Raw genomic sequence first — 20420 nt, 5'->3', positions numbered from 1 at the left:
CAGAGGGTGAGATGGCTGGATGGCATCACCAACTCAACGGACATGAGTCTGAGCAGACTCCAGGAGATGGTGAAGGACTGGGAAGCCTGGCGTGCTGCAGTCAATGGGGTCACAAAGAGTCGGACACGACTTTGAACCACAACACTGACAAGCTGAGCGTACGTAAGTCTCCCAGCAAGGCAGCCCCACCGTCTACTTTCCTATGTGACTAACATCGTACCCATTCTCAGACATGCTCGCTGGGCACCAGCTCTTCCCCATGTGCTCCTGAGACCAGCAGCCAAAACATCACCTGGGGGCAAATGAAGAACCCAAGACCCAGACCCACTGAGTCAGAATCTGCATTTTAATAAGATCCTCAAGTGATTCACAGGTTTTTAAGGTTTGAAAAGCACGGCTTCAGCTGTCTCAAAAAAGGGGGTGGGGGAAACCCAAAACTTAATACAACCTATTTAACCAAAACAAAAAAATAAGCAATAAAGTGCTAAAAATAAGTAGCTAAGAATTCTTCTCCCTTTGGTAAGAGATATTAACTTGACAGAGATGAAATATCAGATGGGAAGAGGAAAAAAGAAGCTACATGTTGATATGTACTTGAATGTTCTTACAAAAATGTTTGGCTGTATCACACGCAGGCACTGAAGTTAGATTTATTCTGCTTATATTTTACCCAATCTTTTCCAGGCTGCGAAAATGAAAATGGGTTATTCTTGGATTTCAGAGCTTAACTGCTCACAATGAGCCACTTTTTACATATTGCTCAGTAGAGAGCATGGTGACCCGGAATTTCACCATGGTACTTAAATGTGAAGTCCAAACATCTTTATAAATAACACAAGCTCTACTTTTCTTATCAAAATGAAAACAAAGAAATAAATATAACACATTCCAATGTAACTAAAATAAACAGCAGAAACATCACTGTATGAAAACAAAGTAGAAATTATTATTACCATCACTGACAATAAACCAAATATTATGGCTACTAAGAGCAATCACTGTTTTTTGTTCTTTCCGTGAATTTGAGTTATAAGATGGTTTTCCTTAAATGAGCATCAGGTCATCTTCTTTTCATGAATCTTAACAAGAAACACACGAACTACATGGGCACTTCTGTAATTTATAATGATGTACAATCTTTTTAAATGACATTTTTAGCTCAGAGGCTAGAAGAAATTCCAAGACTTTTAAAAGAAATAACAGTATGTTCAGTCACCCATCTGCTCACTCATTCATTTTGCTACAAAGTGCTGCGCCTCATGCCCCAGCCGAAGTCTTGGGCCACGTGTCCTGAAGAGCTTCTGATCACTAAACAACCGGTGTCTGCCACACAGGTGCTGCCGTCACACCCAAAACAGCCCTGGTCTGGTCCTAGACCCTTGTGCCAAGGAGGGTATGGCCAAAACTCTCTCATGAGTTTTACTACCAAAAATACTGCTCACAGTTTAACAATGAAATGTTTTATTTCAAGAAGGCATCCATGGATTGAAGGCAAAAGGAGAGGAGGGCGGCAGAGGATGAGACGGTTGGATGGCATCACCGACTCAATGGACAGGAACTTGGGTGAACTCTGGGAGAAAGTGAGGGACAGGGAGGCCTGGCATGCTGCAGTCCATGGCGTTGCAAAAAGCCAGACACAACCTAGTGACTGAACAACAACAAAAGGAAAAAAGTACTGCACATAAATTAACACTTATGTATTAGTTTCTCTTGTTTTGTTATCACCCAGTGAGACCAAATGAGCAACACATGGCTGCTCCCTGGAAGAAACACTATGACAAACCTAGACGGCATGTTAAAAGCAGAGTCATCACTCTGCCAGCAAAGGTCCCTATAATCAAAGCTGTAGTTTTCCCAGTAGTCATGTACGGATGTGAGAGCTGGACCATAAAGAAGGCTGAGCACCAAAGAATCAGTGCTTTTGAACTGGAAAAGACCCTGATGCTGCGAAGGACTGAGGGCAGGAGGAGAAGGAGGCAACAGAGGATGAGATGGTTGGATGGCATCACTGACTCAACGGATATGAGTTTGAGCAAACTCCGGGAGATGGTGATGGACGGGGAAGCCTGGCGTGCTGCAGTCCAGGGGGTCGCAAAGAGTTGGACACGACTGAGCAACTGAACAACAATGAAACGAAGATAAACTAGCTATAGGAAACAAAGTCGGTGGAGATGCGCCTCTCTAGTCACTGAAGGCCCTCTCCGAGGCTGTGTGATATGGCACGTAGCAGGCAGCCCGTGAGGAAGGCAGGAAGGACCTTGTGAAGGACAGAAGCATCTCCTCCTGCCCCACTTCACAAGAACCCATGACTGCGTTTGTGTGTCTCAGATCTGTGAACTCTCTGAGAACAACCAGTGCTTGACAGATTATCAGGTTATGCAAACTTTAATATTCAAGCACAGCATTATCTGTTCTTGCAAAAGAATACAGATCAATTCAAAAGAACTAAGATGTAGATCTATCACGCCATCTAAGGCAAGCTGCTAGTTCAGCTGCAAAATCACTTTTACATATGTCTTATTATCTGGTAAAGAAGAGCTGAGAAGGTTTTCTGTAGGGGACCTTCCAGGGCAATGAATTTTAGGAGAAACTCATTGTGTGGATCACACATAGTAAGCATCAGGTGGCAAAATGTTGTCAATTTTGTTCTGAAAGACATTACAATGGTTTTTAAAACTCCAGTACTTCTCCCATCAGTTCTCTTCAAAATGCCACTATTCCCACTGAAGCCCAGTTCACAGAGGGGACTCATGCAGAGATAAAGAGAGGTTAAGTCTGCTGCTCTGCCCGGTTCTACGTCCGAGAGATGGTGAGGGACATGGAAGCCCGGCGTGCTGCAGTCCACAGCGTCTCAAAGAGTCCAGCACAGTGACTGAAAAATAAGCATGTTCTGTGGCAATCTATGGCGACTCAGGTTAGAGCTCAGAAACCTTACAGTGTGGCAGTTCACAGAGTTCCCAAGGTCACTGACAGCCACTGTGACGATGGAGGGCTGAATCTCACTTTCGAAAAGTCCCGGAGAATGAAATCACGGCTGCATTTTCTGGTGAAAACCTGAAGGTGAAACTTTTGTGCTGTTGCTGAAGGAGAGCACTGCTTCCTTGTGACGCCAGAGACACACAGGAGTCTAGGGATTCAGTGGAAAGTTGCAAAGGTTAAATAACGGAGATGTAACTTTAGGTGTAACTGAAGCTTTTTCTGAAACTGAGCTTTGAATTTGTGATTCAGTTCCACGGAGACTAAGTGGAGATCCTAGAATTCTCAAGCACAAAGCGAGGAAGAGATAACGTGAGGTTCGGGAAAGTTACCAACTGGCACTTATGCTTGGCTGCCCCAAGTTAAGCAAAATAAAATAGAAACAGCGAGAGCCCAGAAGGCCATGTTTTGAAACGGATGGGCACTAAACAGGACGGGGTCGCTGGGTCTCTCGCGTGCAGCCTTATGCATTCACACTGCTTGCCGAACACAGAGACCTCTGCTTTAACATACAGAACCTTAATCTGGTATCTCCCTCCCTCCTTACTACTCTGGACACCAGATATGAAGAACTGACTCATTGCAAAAGACCCTGATTCTGAGAAAGACTGAAGGCAGGAGGAGAAGAGGGCAACAGAGGATGAGATGGTTGGATGGCATCACTGAATCAGTGGACGTGAGTTTGAGGAAAACTTGGGAGTTGGTGAAGGACAGGGAAGCCTGGCGTGCTGCAGGTCATGGGGTCACACAGGTGGACACAGCTTAGTGACTGAACAACAACAAGCCAATAGGTCCCCTTTCACATGTCTGCAGTGGTGAGGCTGTGGGCAAGCCCGCTCCTCCAGGGTGGGATGGGCACACCTGGTGGGCTGAGAGGATGGTGGATGGGGTGCCGGAGTCCTGCAGGCCGCCACTTCCCGGGGCCCCAGAGGAGGGGTCGGGCACTTTGCAGGAACCACAAGGGAAAGGAGCAGGGAGGCAGGCTCTGTGTCGGTCCTCAAACAGAATCCATTATTTTAACAAGAAAAAATGTCAGAGTAGGTGTGCTCTGAGATGACTGCTTCTACCCAGTGCCTTAGGGTAGTATCTTTATCAAGCCTGTTTCAAAGAGCCAATCCTGATATCCAAGTCAGAAGGGGTACTTTTCCTAGTGTCTCCACCACTAAGCACAACAATGTTTATCACCGCACGGGGTCCAGGAGACAGAGGATGTGAAAATGCTTTTTAAAATGTAAGTACTTCATCAAAATATAATCTCTGGCACAGTCAAAATGACTTTGGAATCAAACCAAGTAAGATCTGAAGACCCGAGGTGGAGCTCTCACATCATCAGCGCCTTGCAGCCAATAAATGTTTGCTAGAGAATGCAGGAAAACAGTTCAGGAACCCTGGCCACAGGCACACTACGTAAGTACATTCTGTCTAAAAATGATTCAGGGTTAGTCCACTCACTTCAGGTTTATAAAGAAAGAGAGAAGACAGTTTCAGGATGTATTCCTCCTGAGCAGTCTCAGGAGGACAGGGATGTACCAGGGAAAAGGCCGGATTCCAGTCTGGTTTCAGCACTGACTGTGAGCTCAGAAGGGTGACTAAGCATTCTTCCAAGCGACGCACAGGCACGGGCTGCAGGGACTACAGGGATTACAGCCCATTTCATTCTACCTCAGACAGTTGACCCTGCACTCACCCTAATAACGTACCTCTCTCAGATGCATCGCCTGCTGAGGTCAGTGTGGGAAAGTCCAAACGGAATCACCGTATTTCAAGACAACTGACCTGCCAGGACATCATGTTTTGATTTATGACATGCTTGACTATGAAGTGCTTCTTTACTCTTCTGTTAAAAGTTACTCTGCCTTGAAATTTGGCTGCAAGACTGATTAAGCTTCTAAGCCCTGAATTTGCATTTATAAGAGACTTAGCTTTAAGTGTCCCCATCAAGCCTAACTCAAAAGCAGTCAGAATCAACACTTTCTAACCTGAACACAGAGGCTGAGTCACTCCTGTGTGTGTCTGAAAGGGAGACAGAGCGGTGTGTACTGGAAGCAGAGGGGAGAAGTCGCAGGTCCCCCTCTCCTGGGACAGAGGGAACGCAGGTGGGGCGGAATTCAGGTAATGCCAGGAAGAGTGAGGCAGACACTAAATAAGTGGAAGACGCTTCTTCTAGAGAATTCAAGGAGCCCCACGCTTAAACAAGATATAACAAACTAGTGTAAAGGGACACTCTGGTAAAACCAATTTCTCTCTTTTTCTTTTGTGTTACTTCCTGTCCCTCTTGAACAGGACACAGGCCTACATTTCTATGTTTCTGACAGACAACTCGATCATGAAGCAGGAAAAAAGTTACTTGCTTTGCTGAAAACAGCAGAGTGAACAGTGGAAGTAGGAACTGCTGTAAACAAGCTGAAGATGCCAACATGGTTTTCTCATACACACACACACAAAAGATTAAGTAAAAATCCAAACTGAATTGTGTTATAAAATCACCATAATTTTTTGGATATGATAAACCGGGCCACATACAACCATCTAATTTTAAAGAGCTGTTAGAATTCTCCTTTACAAAAAATTTCCAGAGAATACCACACAAACCCTGAAATAAAAACATTCCCAGTGATGTTTTTCTTGGAGGCGAGTTGATAGCGCTCGCCAAAAGGAATATTTTAAGAATCCCCCAAATTGCATTGGGGACAAGCAGAAAGGAGGCAGACCACAGGGAGAGAGTCGTTCCTTTTACACAAAGATATGAGATCCTTCAGGAAGCGTGTGGATTCTGCTAGCACTGACCCGAACAGAAGCCGCCACCTTCGAAGCTCCTGTCCAGAGTCACGAACAAGTCGCTGACCGTTGTGCTGTGTGTTAAGCTTTAGAAACTACCCGGTGTGGCTCTGTAAACAGCAGGCGCAACTTCTGTCTCTCAGAACAGCTTATCACGTTTGTTTGCTTGAATTATTTTAGAAAATCAAAGGAGGCCATTCAAGCATCAGGGAGCATGTCTGTCTTATTTAAGATGGAGTTGGACAGGGAAAGGGGTTCAGTTCGTGTCTATGGTGTTTTCCAAGGCCTTCATCTATAAGCATCAGTGAACACGTCACCCCCCCTCCGCCCCCACCACTAGAGGAAGCCTCTGAGTCATCACAATTACATGACCAGGCATTTTTCTTTAAGCCGCAGCGTATCCTGTGCTTTTCGGTTTCCCAGGGGTTGGTGTTCTCCACGAATAGGGAGGGTTTGCGCATCGCTGGGAAGCTGTTTGCATAGACACGAATTCCAAAACTATCTTTGGAACCTGAGAGCAACCGCTTGGAGAAACAGTACTCTGAAGGTTCTGGAGAAGATCAGCACCACAGTGCCTTCCGGGGAAGTGGGCTCTCAAGCACACTGAAATCCTCCGGTCGGCCTCTGGATCAGGAAAGACACAAGGATGGATGCAGATGCTTCCCCCCGCCACTGCCCACCCAGACCATCCCCATTTCCAGCCTCCCTCACTTAGTCCTCGACCAAGTGCTCACTTGTCCAGAGCAAGTGCCTTTGGTCAATTTTAGGGTTAATGTACTCTTTCCCGGAGAAGGCAATGGCAACCCACTCCAGTTCTCCTGCCTGGAAAATCCCATGGACGGAGGAGCCTGGTGGGCTGCAGCCCATGGGGTCGCCAAGAGTCGACCCGATAGAGCAACTTCACTTTCACTTTTCACTTTCATGCATTGGAGAAGGAAATGGCAACCCACTCCAGTGTTCTTGCCTGGAGAATCCCAGGGACGGGGGAGTCTGGTGGGCTGCCATCTCTGGGGTCGCACAGAGTTGGACACGACTGAAGTGACTTAGCAGGACTCTTTCCCTATATAAGGCTATGGGCACAGGATGTAGCAGATGATTCTTACAGTTCTTGCAGGAGGTTACTAGGCTATTTCTGTTGTAAGGCTAACATGTTAAATCCCTACTTTTTGTCAGGTGCCTCGAGGAGCACCACACGTCTTTAACTCTTAGCTTTCACGCGATCCTATGAAGGACATCCTGTCACTGGGTGTGTCTTACAGAGGAGGAGCCGCAGCTCAGGGAGATAGGATGTCTTCCCGAAGGCTGCCCAGCCGGACAGGTTCCCGGCACCCGGGCGGCGCAGCACCCTGTCTCATTTTCCTTGCTGTTGTTCATCACTAAGTCATGGCCGACTCTTTGTGACCACATGGACGGCAGCATACCAGACTCACCTGTCCTTCACTATCTCCTGGAGCGTGCTCAAACTAACGTCTGTTGAGTCAATGATGCCTCAGATCTTGTCTGCAGATGCCCCCTTCTGCTCCTGCCCTCAGTCTTTCCCAGCCTCAGGGTCTTTTCCTATGAGTCAACTCTTAGCATGAAGTGGCCAAAGTACTGGAGCTTCAGCTTCAACATCCGTCCTACCAATGAACACCCAGGATCTCCTTTAGAATAGACTGGTTGGATCTCCTTGCAGTCCAAGGGACTCTCAAGAGTCTTCTTGAACACCACAGTCCAAAAGGATCAATTCTTCGGTGCTCAGCCTTATTTAAGGTTCAACTCTCACATCTGTACATGGAAGACCACAGCTTTAACTAGACAGATCTTTGTCAGCAAAATGATGCCTTTGATTTTTAATATGCGGCCTAGGTTTGTCATAACTTTTCTTCCAAGGAGCAAGCGTCTTTTAATTTCATGGCTGCAATCACCATCTTCAGTGATTTTGGAACCTAAGAAAATAAAAGACTGTCTCTGTTTCCATTGTTTCCCCATCTCTTTGCCATGAAGCGATGGGACTGGATGCCATGATCTTAGTTTTTTGAATGTTGAGATTCAAGTTTCCTTTTTCACTCTCCTCTTTCACTTTCATCAAGAGGCTGTTTAGTTCTTCTTCTCTTTCTGCCCTAAGGGTGGTGTCATCTGCGTATCTGAGGTTGTTGATATTTCTCCCGGCAATCATGACGGCAGCTTGTGCTGCGCCCAGCCTGGCAATTCACATGATGTACCATTTTCTCTGGGGATGATTAAACTCCCCAATCAGGGAGCAGCAGGGTAGCTCACCATTTCACTGTCCTGAACTTACTCTATAGGGGAAACTGATGGGAACCTCCACACAGAGCAAGCACATTTGGATTTACATGTGCATGCAGATGTACAATGAAACTGCATTTTCAGTGCAGTCATTTTCACTCCATCCTCTCCCTCTGAACAGCTACCTGTGTATTCCAGTCTTCTTAGTAGAAGGCATTGGATGTATGAGATACTAGACAAGTGAAATATATAAACCTGTCAGAAGTCCTATCCTCCAGAAGAACCGGTGGCTTAGTTAGTGGCTTAATAAGGGCAAAAGTCCATTAAATTTTGAAGAAACTGCTTTACCACTGTTTGAAATCATTATGTGTGCTGTGATTTGTCACTTAGGCGTGTCCAACTCTTTGTGACCTGATGGACTGCAGCCCGCCAGGCTCCCCGTCCATGGGATTCTCCAGGCAAGAACACTGGAGTGGGTTGCCATACCCTCCTCCAGGGGTTCTTCCCAACCCAGGATCGAACCCAGGCCTCCCACATTGCAGGCAGATTCTTTACCATCTGAGTCACCAGGGAAGCCCTGAAATCACTATACTGGCAGGTGAAACGTGCTACTTAAAATGTTAACCGCATGCTGTCCTGCACTATCTTGCTAGTGTTAAAACCCTGACTGAGGCAGGCTCCTGGCTTTGGCACTAATACAGCCCCGCCCCAGTCTTGCCTTTGCTCAAGCCTTGGGGGTCCACAGCCAACCCTGCCCTGTGGCTCCGCCTCGCTCTGGGCCAGCACCGTGGGTGAGCTCCGCGTCAGGAAGAGCATGCACAGTTTGGGGATGGCTGGAGGCCCAGGGTGACCTGCTCTAGTCTTTCTGTAAGCAACTCCTCTTTAGTTTTTTCTCAGTGAGCTCTATTTTTGACCAGTCTGTCTCCTTGCTTACAATGACCAAACCCTGTTCTGAAGATTAAAAGTCCCATGTGAAGGTGTAGACAGGATCCCTTCTGGAGGGGAGGGAGCGAGACCTCTGAGGGAGAACCTGGCCCAGGCACCCTCCCCCTGGAGCTCCCTGAAGTCTCGAGCTCCTCAGCACACAGACGCACCACACCAGGCTCTGCATCTCACATGGCCTTCCTCCTTCTGGGTCTTTCTAAACTTACAGAATTCAAATCAATTAAAAGTTATCAGGCAGGGATACAGTAGTGTTATGCGGCCCTTATGGAAATCACGCATCGGCATTATCGTGAGAGCAGGCAGAAGAAGGGCCCTGCAGCTCTCCTTGGAGGAGTCCCAGGGGTCTGTGACCTGCCGCGGAGACAGGTGCTTTACAGGTGCAGTGACACTGACGACCTCGAGATGGGAGGTGCTCTGGATTATCCCGAGGGCTCTGCGAGACCACGAGGGTCCCAATAAACAAATGATGGAGGCAGGAAGTCAGAGACGTGACCAGGGAAGCAGAGGCTGGTGACGTCACGGCTGGAAGGGGCTGCGAGCCACGGGCCGTGGGCGGCCCACAGAAGCTGAAGAGGGCAGGAAGCAGGACCTTTCCCGAAGCCTCCGGCAGGGACAGAGCCCTACAGCACCTGGCCGTGAGTCCGGGAAGCCTACGCAGACTGCTGACCTCGGAGGCTGTGAGAATTCAGGTCGGGTGGTGGGGGGGAGGCGGTTAGCCTCTAAATTTGTAGTAATTTAACATGGCCACGGGCCACTAACACAGTACCATGGACCCTGCGGGCATGTGCCTCCAGTTCTGTGCTTTGCTTTCTAAACTGCCCCAGCTATGCTGTCCCGTTTTCCACATACACATCTGAGAGTCAGCCTGTGCATCGTCAGTGAAGTCTGTGAGTGTGAGCAGGAACACATTAAATCTGCAGAGCACTTTAGGGGAGAGGGTCTTTGAACCATACTGAGTCTTCCAGTCCTTATGCACGGTATGTCTCTGCTGGTTCCAATCCTCCAGGCCACAGAGTCTGCACGTCCTTTCCAGTTAGATTTAAACTTAAACATGTCAGTGCTGGGGCTTCCCCCGTGGCTCAGAGGTAAAGAATCTTCCTATCAATGTAGGAGATCTGGGTTCGATCCCAGGGTTGGAAAGATGCCCTGGAGGAGAAAATGACAACCTATTCCAGCATCTTTGCCTGGAGAATCCCATGGACAGAGGAGCCTGGCCACAGTCCAGGGAGTCACAAAGAATCAGACACAAGTGAGCAACTAAACACCATCACCATCTTATTGTTGACCTTGTACGACTGAATCCTTGTTTGCCAACAATTTGCTGAACTCACTTATTAATCCTGAGAGCTTTCTGGTGGATTTGTTGCAATTGTCCACACAGAATCTCATGTAGTCTAAGAGAGGTAGCTCCCTCTCTTCCCCTCTATAACCTAAATGTCTTTTATTTCCTTTTCCTGGCTTATTACTGCACTTACACTTAGTCCACTCACTATGTCACCGTGGGCAAGGCTCTTCCCTCGGGCAGGAAGGCCCAGGCAGGCAGTCCTGTCTGAGCACAGGAAGCTTATCAGATAACATGTTTCACTTCCCGCCTTGCTCATGGATAGCAGTTAATCCCGCAGAGAGAGGTTAATTTCACACACAGTGGCCTGATGTTAAATGCACACCTGGCTCTGTTTCTACATATGATTAGTGGTGGAACCCTGGCAGGGCTTGGGGCAGAAATGGGGGCACCCAGGCAGGGCTTCCCGTGCCCGGTAGCGGGGAGTGTGAGCCCTCATGCCCGCGCCCTCCGCTGGCTCTGCATTCCAGGAGGATAGGCTGGTACAGAACAGAGCACAGCTGCCTGGCCTCATAAAAGATAATGTCTTCCTCTGAGACATGAGGGAAGGAAGAGGTAACTGATAAACAGAGACACTGTGAATTGGAGAGAAAGCAAACAGGATATTCATTCACAGAGGCTGGAGCTATTAATGACATTGCATACAAAGAAATGTGGACCAGTACTTTGTATATAATTAAGTAAGGTAATTCCTAATTGTTGCCTAGACAAACAGGACTTTGTGGGGGGAATTCCAGCCTTTTCCACTTCATGACTCCAACCACTAATATCTTAAACCTCACACACCAGAGAGAGATGCAGGTTAAATCATAACAAGGGAAAAAGACCACAGCTGAACTTGGAAATATATCTGCTGTTTACTTGCATATTATAATTCTACCGGCTTAAATTAGCAGAGCATTCCCAGGTGGCTCAGTGGCAAAGAATCTGCCTGCAATGCAGGAGATGCAGGTTTGATCCCTGGGTTGGGAAGATCTCCTGGAGAAGGAAACAGCAACCCACTCTGGTATTCTTGCCTGGGAAGTTCCATGGACAGAGGAGCCTGGCGGGCTACAGTCCACGAGGTCACAAAAGAATTGGCATGACTTAGTGACTAAACAAGAGCAGTATACCACATGCTTAGCGGGAGGAGAAGGGAGGCTGGGTACTTAGCAGATGTAAAATAGTGACGCAAGTAACCAACGATGCTACCCTCATCAGACAGTAATGCTTTGGAGTGACCACGGGTTGTGGGTCAAAGTAAAAATAGAAAGAGTAAGAAACAATTTCAATTTCCAGAATAATGGGGAAAAAAATGACTTAAAAACCCCCTCAAACTCTGCATTTAATACACAGAAATAAGGGCAAGTAATGTTAAAGATAGACATGCATAGATAATAACATATCCAAACGGGATTAAACGAACATGTCTCTCAGTAAGTAGACCCATCTGTGAAAACAATCACGGAATTCCTTTGGCTTTTTAAACCATCGCTAACATAGGTCACATTAATTCTTGGTCAAGCACAGAAGAAAGAGCATTTGACTGTGAGAACTGCACTGGGCGTTCTCATTCTAAGTCTGCTCTAATCTTACATCTGCTCGTGGCTGTGAGCTCTTTACCTGGAAACCTACCTGCTCATCCTCCTGGGGACCATCAGGGGAGAGAGGGCGGGACTAATACGGACCTGCCGGCCACTCAGCCTGGGGCGAGCACCTGGGACGCGCATGCGCACTGTGCGGGCGCGGAGGCTTACCCACTCGAAGGACAGGATCCAGCAGCCGCGCGCTATGCCCAGCAGCACGCTCAAGGTGCGGCGCGGCTTCCCGGCCAGCACGTGTGTGGTGCTACCACACACCTCCTGCGCCAGCGAGAAGCCCTTCAGTTTGTTCACGACCTGGATCACCATGCCGTACTTTCTGTGAAGCGGGGAGAAAAATCAACACACGGTTGGATGTGTTTCCTGTGCATAAACATCAAGGGGATTACAAAGAACTAAAATGTAAAAAAACTAGGAAAAAATGTACACTGATTTCTTCTATGGTGCTCGTTTCCCTGCAATTCATAACTTGAAATCTAGGGGAAATAAATTTCAGATCTCAACTCCAACTGTCTGTTCTAGTGGCTAAGAAACAGCAGCCCCAAAGCTAAAAGCGCTTTCCCAGGTGCCCAGCGGGGCCGGCCAGCCCCCTGCACCAGGCCTCCTCGACACCCAGACCCAGTAGTGTGTACTTTTGAGTCCTGTCGGACTTAGTTTTTGCACTGTCAGAACCAAGATCCTCACTTATTTTATTTTAAAAATGAAACATTTATCAAGAGTCAAACATAATTTTATAGGTCCTGTTTATTAAAACTTCGGATTAAACTTCAGGGCAAATTTCACAAAGCTCATCACCATTTATCTTCTGATTTGTCATTCCATTAATGCCTTAAGTACCCTTTTTTTCTCTTTAAATATTTCTTTTCCCTTTCTTTCCAAATCACTCTTCATATTCCCTTTCTTCCTTTTACGATCACCTTTCTATCATGCCTTTAACTCTGACATGTTGCTTTTCCCCCTCTCTGCCAGCAGCTTTGGGAAATCCCTGCCAAAACATGAACACCACGTAGGCTTTCTGAGCCACACTGTGACGTGCACAGTGAGTTAAGAAACTTCTCGTTTCCAAAAATTACATTCCAAAAGGAAAGAGGCAGTTTTGTTCATGATTACGCACATCGTCTCCAACTATCTCCTGCTTATATTATGGCATTTCTCAGTTATGATGATCTGGGCTTTGCCGATCACAAGACCTATTTCTTCACTTGTGAAATACAAGGCCTGACCTCTATCCTGGTGAGAATTTTCCAGGGATCCCCAGGGTATAGCAGATGGATATGAGTCAGGACCGGACACATCACTTTAACCAGAGGATATATGCTTATTGGAGTTGCAGAAAATATTTAAATCGGGGGAGGGGTACAAAATGCAAATAAAACAATAGCAAAAAGAAGTGAAACCTCTAAGCCAGATGCTCTCTAGAAACCTGTTCCTCCATATCTATGATTTTGTCATTCCAAGTCTCGGGAGCTTCTAGCTCTTCGCTGGATGTGCTAATCAATAACAAGGATCTTTGCAAAACACGGCTAATCAATATGACCTTAGAACATCTAAGTCTTGTTCTTACCTTCTGACAAGTATTTGTGGGGCAGGAATGAATCAAAGAGAGATTCAAAATGGCCTCAATGAAGAGTTTGATTTTCAAAACTTCGATTGAGAAAATAGTTAGCTATCAGTGTTTTTTTGTGTTTTAAATTTGGGGCAAAAATACAGACTTTTAAAAATGTTAGACCAATATTCAATTATTCGTTTCTGTATTAAACTATTTAGGATGACCAATGTATTTCACAAGACGTAAAAAGAACTTGTGAGCATGCTTCTTTTTCATAATGACGTGGGTTTTGAACGACCAGTCCTTTTAACTTCATGCCACAGGTGGGACAGGATCCCGCTACCCAGAGTCTTGGAAGCACGCACTTTCTGCAGCCTGTTTTTCACTGAGATGTCCCAGTGTTTTGATGGATATCTTAAAGTTCTAAAACTTATGATATTTAAAAAAAAAATTTTTTTTCCTCTTTAAATAAAAATTCAAAAATCTGTTGCAAAGAATAAGGCATGGTATTTTTTTCGGATGTGCAACATTGTGCTAATGTTTCAGGGAGATGATAAGAGTGTGCTAGGGAGCTGTGAATGCTTCCACCAGATGTGCAGACAGCTGCTTTACCACAGTGGTAGAAAGCGTCCCACTAAAGCATTTCTTTAAGATCTTTAAGGGAAGTGCTTCCACCAGCGAGGCTCCACTTACAGGGCCTTCATGGGGTGGGGGTTGTGGACTCGCAGAGCCATGCAGATCAAGACGAGCAAGAGGAGCGGCAAATACTAAAACGCCTCTAAATGCCGTCCAAGCCACTCAAAGGTCTTTGCGGTGAACTGTTCACAGCCTTTTCACCACCTCTCTTATTTCCAGTGCTCTTCTGACTCCAGTATTAATTACAGAGAGCAACACGGACACAGCACAGACGTGAGGGCCGCCCAAGCGCCAGCAGTTTATGAACGAAAAGTCCAAACTTTGTATCGAGGAGAAAGTTATCAAAACAACGAGTACTTACTCAGATGGCATGCTTGTCATGACTAATGTTCTTGTTGGCTACGGATGTCAAAAGAGAAGGAACAAAAAACAGTCAAAAATATAAAAAGTATTTTTCCCACAGAAATAAACTTTGTTTTCTGAAAAGTTACATCACTTAAAAGTAAACATTTAAGCATATATCAAAGGAAAAAAACTTTATATTCCTGGAAAAAAAAAAAATAGCCCAAAAGATAGAAACCCAGATACTATCCCCAAACCAATCCAAAATAATCCAGGACATGAGGTGGAAGAGAAAAAAACAGTTTCTCTCCAGAAATTCATTCTACCAGTTGCCTAGTGGGCCTCCACAGGTGCCAAACTGTTAATACACTTCCAAAGAAGCAGAGCGTAAGAGAGACGTTTTTCTTGCATGCTTAGAAACCATTTTTCCTGAGGCTTCTAGGCAACCATATTCTTAATCTCAGATGTAAGTACACAATAATGTTCAAGCTTCTGCTACCTGACTCAAGCAGGTTCTTTCATCCCTTCCACACAAGCACAGATAATGGAACTGCTTATTTGTGTACTGGCATCTCCTATTAATTGCAACTGCAAATTTTTAGAAATAAAAATTTAAAAACTTTTTACTTATGCCTGCTGCTAGCAAAGAATTAAATGTTTCAGAAATATATAATTAGACATATAAATTCCCCTGTAGTTCCACCAACTAGAAATGACTATTGTTTTATAATTTGATATATATTAGGGCAAATGTTCTTTTATATAAAAAAAACCTTTATTTATTTACTTTTCTATGTGCTGGGTCTTCACTGTGGTATGCAGGCTTAGCTGCCCTACATCATGTGGGATCTTAGTTCACCAACCAGGGATTAAACCTCCATTCCCTGAATTGGAAGGCAGATTCTTAACCACTGGATCACCAGGGAAGCCCCCCTGAATGTTCTCTTTATTTAAAAACCAAATGTGAATGCACACTATTCTTACACTCTTTCACGTCATGTGATGTGCCTGAAATGGAACCAGCTGCTCAGTATAGCCTCGAAACCATCACGGCACACAAAGCAGTGCCTTGAATGGTCCTATGAATGAATGAGAAGAAACCAAAGGTGGCCAAAGGACCCAGGGGGAGACATGGGGACTCAGGGCCTCTGTGCCACATGGAGGTGTTGAGAGACCGTGAAGGAAGAGACAAGGTGAAAGAAAAAGATACTCGGAGGAAGACCTCAGAAACGGCACAGAGCTAGCCAACAATGGACAACCATCGTCCTGTGTTTTTGGTTTCCCTCCAGAACACCCTCTGTCATCTCTCCTCTGTCCTGGATACAAGTGGTGCGTGAGCGCGGCTCCCTGGGTGGAGTCTGGAGGCAAGACCTTTATGCAGGTGTGAGATTCTGGCTTCAGCGTCACCCTAGAATGAGGATTACAGAGCCAGCGACATGGCCAACCCCAAGTGAAACCCTGCGGAGGTCATTCCAAGGCATTTACTTTCTTCTGGGGACCGATCCAGAAGCAGCCTGCAGGACGTCATCGGTGGGAAGTGCTCATTCCTAGAATGAAGGCGTGAAGGGGGGCAGGCAGAGGAAGCGCTCCTGACTTCTGATCACCAGGCTCCTTCTCTATGACTGAGTGCACCTCAGGCTGCTTCTCTTTCTTACCTGCACTCACTCCCCAGGAGCCCTCACATGGCCTCAGGGCTTTCTGCAGGAGCAAAAGGCCTACAGCCCCAACTTCCCATTTCTAGCTGAGACCTACTCCATGATGCCAAGACTCAGATTCTCCTCCTATCTGACATCTCCATCTGGAGGTCTAGTAAGGATCTCAGACGTGACATATCCAAAACTAAGCTACTGTTCTTTTCAGGAAATTATACAAGAAAAAGAAATTCAAATTGCAAAGGAAGAAATCAAACTGTCTCTCTTCACAGATGAGAAGATCTTATAGGCAGAAAACTCTATGAAGAAGCCATAAAAAAATGTTAGGGCAAATGAATTTAGCAAAGTTGCAGGAAACAAAAAAAGCACAAAACTTACTTGTATTTCTATACCTTAGTAATGAACAATCAGAAAAGGAAACTAAGAAACCAATTCCATTTATCAGCACCAAAAATAATAAAATACTTAGGAATAAATTTAACAAAGATGATGCAAGCCTTGTACACTGAAAATTTTTTTAATTGCTAAAAGAAATCAAAGATGACCTAAATAAATGGAAAGACAGTCTGTGTTCATGAATTGGAAGACTTAATATTACTGATGACAATACTTGCCACAGCAGATTCAATGCAATCTCTACCAAAATTCCAATGGCAATATTTGTAGAAATGGAAAAATCCATCCTAAAATCCATATGGAATTCCAGGGAAACACAAATAGCCAAAACAATCTTGAAAAAGAATCACAAGATGGAGATCTCACACTTTCTGATTTCAAAACTTACTACAAAATTACAGTACTCAGATTGTATAGTACTGCATAAGGACAGATGTGAATACAGAATTGAAAGTCTGGAAATAAACCTTCACATTTATGGTCAACTATTTTTGACAAGATTGCCAAGATTGTTCATGGATAGTCTCTTCAACAAATGATGCTGAGAGAACTGGATAAGCACACATGAAATAATACACCTGGATCTTTACCTTACACTATAGAAAAAAATTAACTCAAAATGGATCTAATTTGAGAGCAGAAGCTATAAATCTCTTGGAAGAAAACACAGGGAAAAATATTCATGACACTGGTTCCTTAAATTATGGCACCAAAAGCACAGGCAAAAAAGATAATTCAATAAATTGGACTTCATCAAAATTAACAACTTTTTTTTGGCATCAGAAAACACTATCAAGAGAGTGAAAAGATAGCCCCCCAAATGGGAGAAAATATGTGCTAATCATACATTTGACAAGGGTTTACAAGAACTTCTACAACTCACCAAAAAGAGGACAACTCATTTTAAATATGGGCAAATAACTTGAACAGACGTTTCTCCAAAGAAAATAAGCAAATGGCCCGTAGCACGTGAAAATATGCTCTAAACCACTAGTCATTTGGGCAATTCAAATGAGATACCAGATGGTTACAATAACAACAACAACAATAAAAACCCCCCAAAACAGCAAGTTTTGATGAGGGTTTGTGCTGGAAGCCGCACGCGTTTTGGCTGGAATATAAAATGATGCAGCCGCAGTGGGAAACATCTGGTGGCTCCTCAAAAAGTGAAACCAAGAATTACCACAGGGCCAGCAAACTTACTCCTGGCATGTATCAAAATGAATTGAAAAACAAGGACCCATATACTTGTATGTGAATTTTCACAAGAGCCAAAAGGTGAAAACAACCCATGTCCATCAGTAGATAAAAGGATAGACAAAATTTGGAATATACATACAATGCAATATTATTCATCCATAAAAACAAATGAAGTTCTCATATATACAACATGGATGACTCTTGAAAACATGCTAAGAGGAAAAAAGCTCGATATAAAAGGATGCATACTGCATAATTCTATTTACAAAATTTCTAGAAAAGGTAAGCTTGTAGAGATAGAAGTAGACCAGAAGTTACTAGGGGCTGCAGCAAAAAGATAACACGCAACCCAACGTTCACTGCAGCACTGTTTACAATCGCCAGGGCACGGAAGCAACCTACATGTCCATAGACAGAGGAATGGATAAAGATGTGCTACACACATACAATGGGATATTAATTCATTCATTAAAAAAAGGATGAAATCATGCCATCTGCAGCAACCTGGGTGGACCCACAGTGTGTCATATTGAGTGAAGTAAGTCAGACAGAGGAGGAGAAATGTCCATATGACATCACTTATATGTGGAATCTAAAAAGAAACTATAGAACTGACCTTATAAACCAGAAAGAGACTCACAGATGTAGAAAATGAACTGATGGTTTCCGGGGCAGGGAGGAATAGTTCGGGACTTGGGGAAGGTCAGGCACACTCTGCTATATTTAAAATGGATAACCAACAAGGACCCTGTACAGCACAGGGAACTCCGCTTGATGTTACCTGGCAGCCTGGATGGGAGAGGGGTTTGGGGGAGAATGGATACATGTGTGTGTCTGGCTGAGCCTTTGCTGTTCACCTGAAACTATCACAACGTTGTTAATCGGCTATACTCCACTACAACATGTTTTTGGTGTTAAAAAAAAAAGAAAGAAGTACTTACCAGGGGGACAGGGTGAGGTGGGAACTGGGGGTTACTGTGAAGGGTTTTTGGGGAGCTAGGGTCTTCCAAGCATGTTCTTTTTGGGCCCTGAACTTTCCTTCACCACAACCTTGTATCAGTAAAATGGCTCTACTACACAAATTTGGTTTGGGAACACATCGACAATTCTTTCACTTTTCCTCTATTTGAAAATCTTCATAAGAGCAAGTTTTAACTGTTATCAGGTGAACATTCTGTGAACTGGTAAGGCATATAACCACCACTGTAAAAACCACTTAGAGGGTCAATTATCAATTTACCCCTGACAGTACTTGAAGTGCAGCAAGCATTCAGCATGCTCTGCTGAGCAGAATAAAAGCTCTGTGCACAGAAGTCAAGGTATTTGGTATTTTTCCTCCTCTTAGAATGCCATCACTGCTGGAAAATACCTTCTACCAGGCAATTATCCAGAAAGAATATATGAAGCATAAAAGATACAATCAGATGCTAGGAGACCCAGGAGAAGACTGCAATTCAGTACATCTTTTTGCAGCTCACTTGTTAGTGACTTCGTATCTGATGGCCACTTGGCCTTTCCTTACCTCATGTGTCCCATCTAAGAAACGAGACAATGAAGTACTCCTACAGGGCTAAGTGATTAATTACTCTGCTGAAAGCAGATATGAATCCGAGAAGCTTTGTAAACTGTAATCTTCACAGTATGTGATTTCATGAGAATATATTTCCTAACTTGGTCGTTTATCTATGTAACCTTTGCTACATGTCACCTTTCAACGAAAGTAATAAAAATGGGGAGAAAGTTCAGCCGCTTTCTTCTCTCCTAATGATGGTAGCCTGGCCCTGCTCCACCCTGGCTGTGAAGCTACACGTAGGGTGACAGCCACAGGGCACAAACCTAATGAGGATCGGTACATCTTAGTTAACGTTATTGGAAAAGACAAAAAAAAAAAAAAAGACGGGCTAACCTCTATTCGAACCAACTAGTCAGTGTTGAAAAATGAAACAGTCCTCCAAGACTGAGACTGAAAAGTGGATTCTCCAAAACAAACTTGAACGTGACCTGGTCCCTGTGCCCTGGAACCTAGAAGGCTGGGTAAGAACTCTTCCCACCCTTTCAGGTTCTTGGGAAAGCGCAGCAGAAGGGCCCACGCTCCCCTCCGCTGCTCTGAGACCGCCGCGCAGCGGCTCGGAAAAGCCCACCCCCTGCCTCCCGGGGTCCCCACCAGGCTCACTGGCGCCCCCTTCTCACTGCCTCGGGAGCCCCAGGCCACCGCCTTTCCTCTGCAACGCTCCCCACGCTCCTGTTACATTCGTCTGCAAAGAATGGGCTCAACTGTCTCGTGCGTCTGTTTTCACAGACCTGGGGCTGGGCCTCGCATGGGACTGGCCCCGCTTCCCCGCCCAGGTAACCCTGGCTGAAGGCATCTTCGGGACCCTTTCTGAGTGGGGACTCAGGGTCCCAGCTTCAGGACCAGATCAAGTCCTGGAGTCCGGACTCTAGTCCAGCAATACCATGGTAAGGGTTTGATGTTTACTGACTTTCTGAGTGTTCACTCTGGTGCCTGTTTCTTTTGGTTTCACGGTCTGACCATTTGGTGATCTCTGCAAATGGGTTGATGGTTCACAGAGATCTTTGTTCCCTGACAGATGACAGAGTTTTTTCTGCTTGTTTTTCTACTTTCAGCTCAAAACTATTAACAATTTCATGCCACCAGGGAGTAGATATCTGGACTAAATTCTGGATTTCCGTGTTAATGCCATGAGAGAAATTTTTAGCTATGAGTAAAATTTTAAAATTGAAATTACAAGCTCTGTGTGTGTTCTGTGTGTGTGTGCATCCATGCCTGTAATCCA

At 45.1% G+C, this 20420-nt stretch overlaps 1 protein-coding gene across 5 annotated transcripts in view; it reads right to left on the bottom strand.

Moving 5' to 3' along the window:
• The window catches only part of MCPH1 (microcephalin 1), a 225654-nt gene that overhangs the window by 142545 nt on the left and 62689 nt on the right, over positions 1-20420 (bottom strand). For 3 of the 5 annotated variants that reach the window (XM_040243213.1, XM_040243210.1, XM_040243209.1), the window contains exons 10-11: positions 14397-14434; positions 12007-12169 (exon numbers count right to left, since the gene is read on the bottom strand). The exons of the other annotated variants lie outside the window; for them this stretch is intronic. In XM_040243213.1, the coding sequence (XP_040099147.1) occupies positions 12007-12169; positions 14397-14434 (201 nt within the window). The remainder of the gene's footprint in view (positions 1-12006; positions 12170-14396; positions 14435-20420) is intronic. 5 annotated transcript variants of the gene reach the window in all.

This window comes from Oryx dammah, unplaced genomic scaffold, assembly GCF_014754425.2.
Source record: "Oryx dammah isolate SB20612 unplaced genomic scaffold, SCBI_Odam_1.1 HiC_scaffold_7, whole genome shotgun sequence".
Lineage (NCBI taxonomy): Eukaryota > Metazoa > Chordata > Mammalia > Artiodactyla > Bovidae > Oryx > Oryx dammah.
The sequence above is the reverse complement of the archived record's forward strand: the minus strand, read 5'-3'. Positions and strand labels throughout refer to the sequence as shown.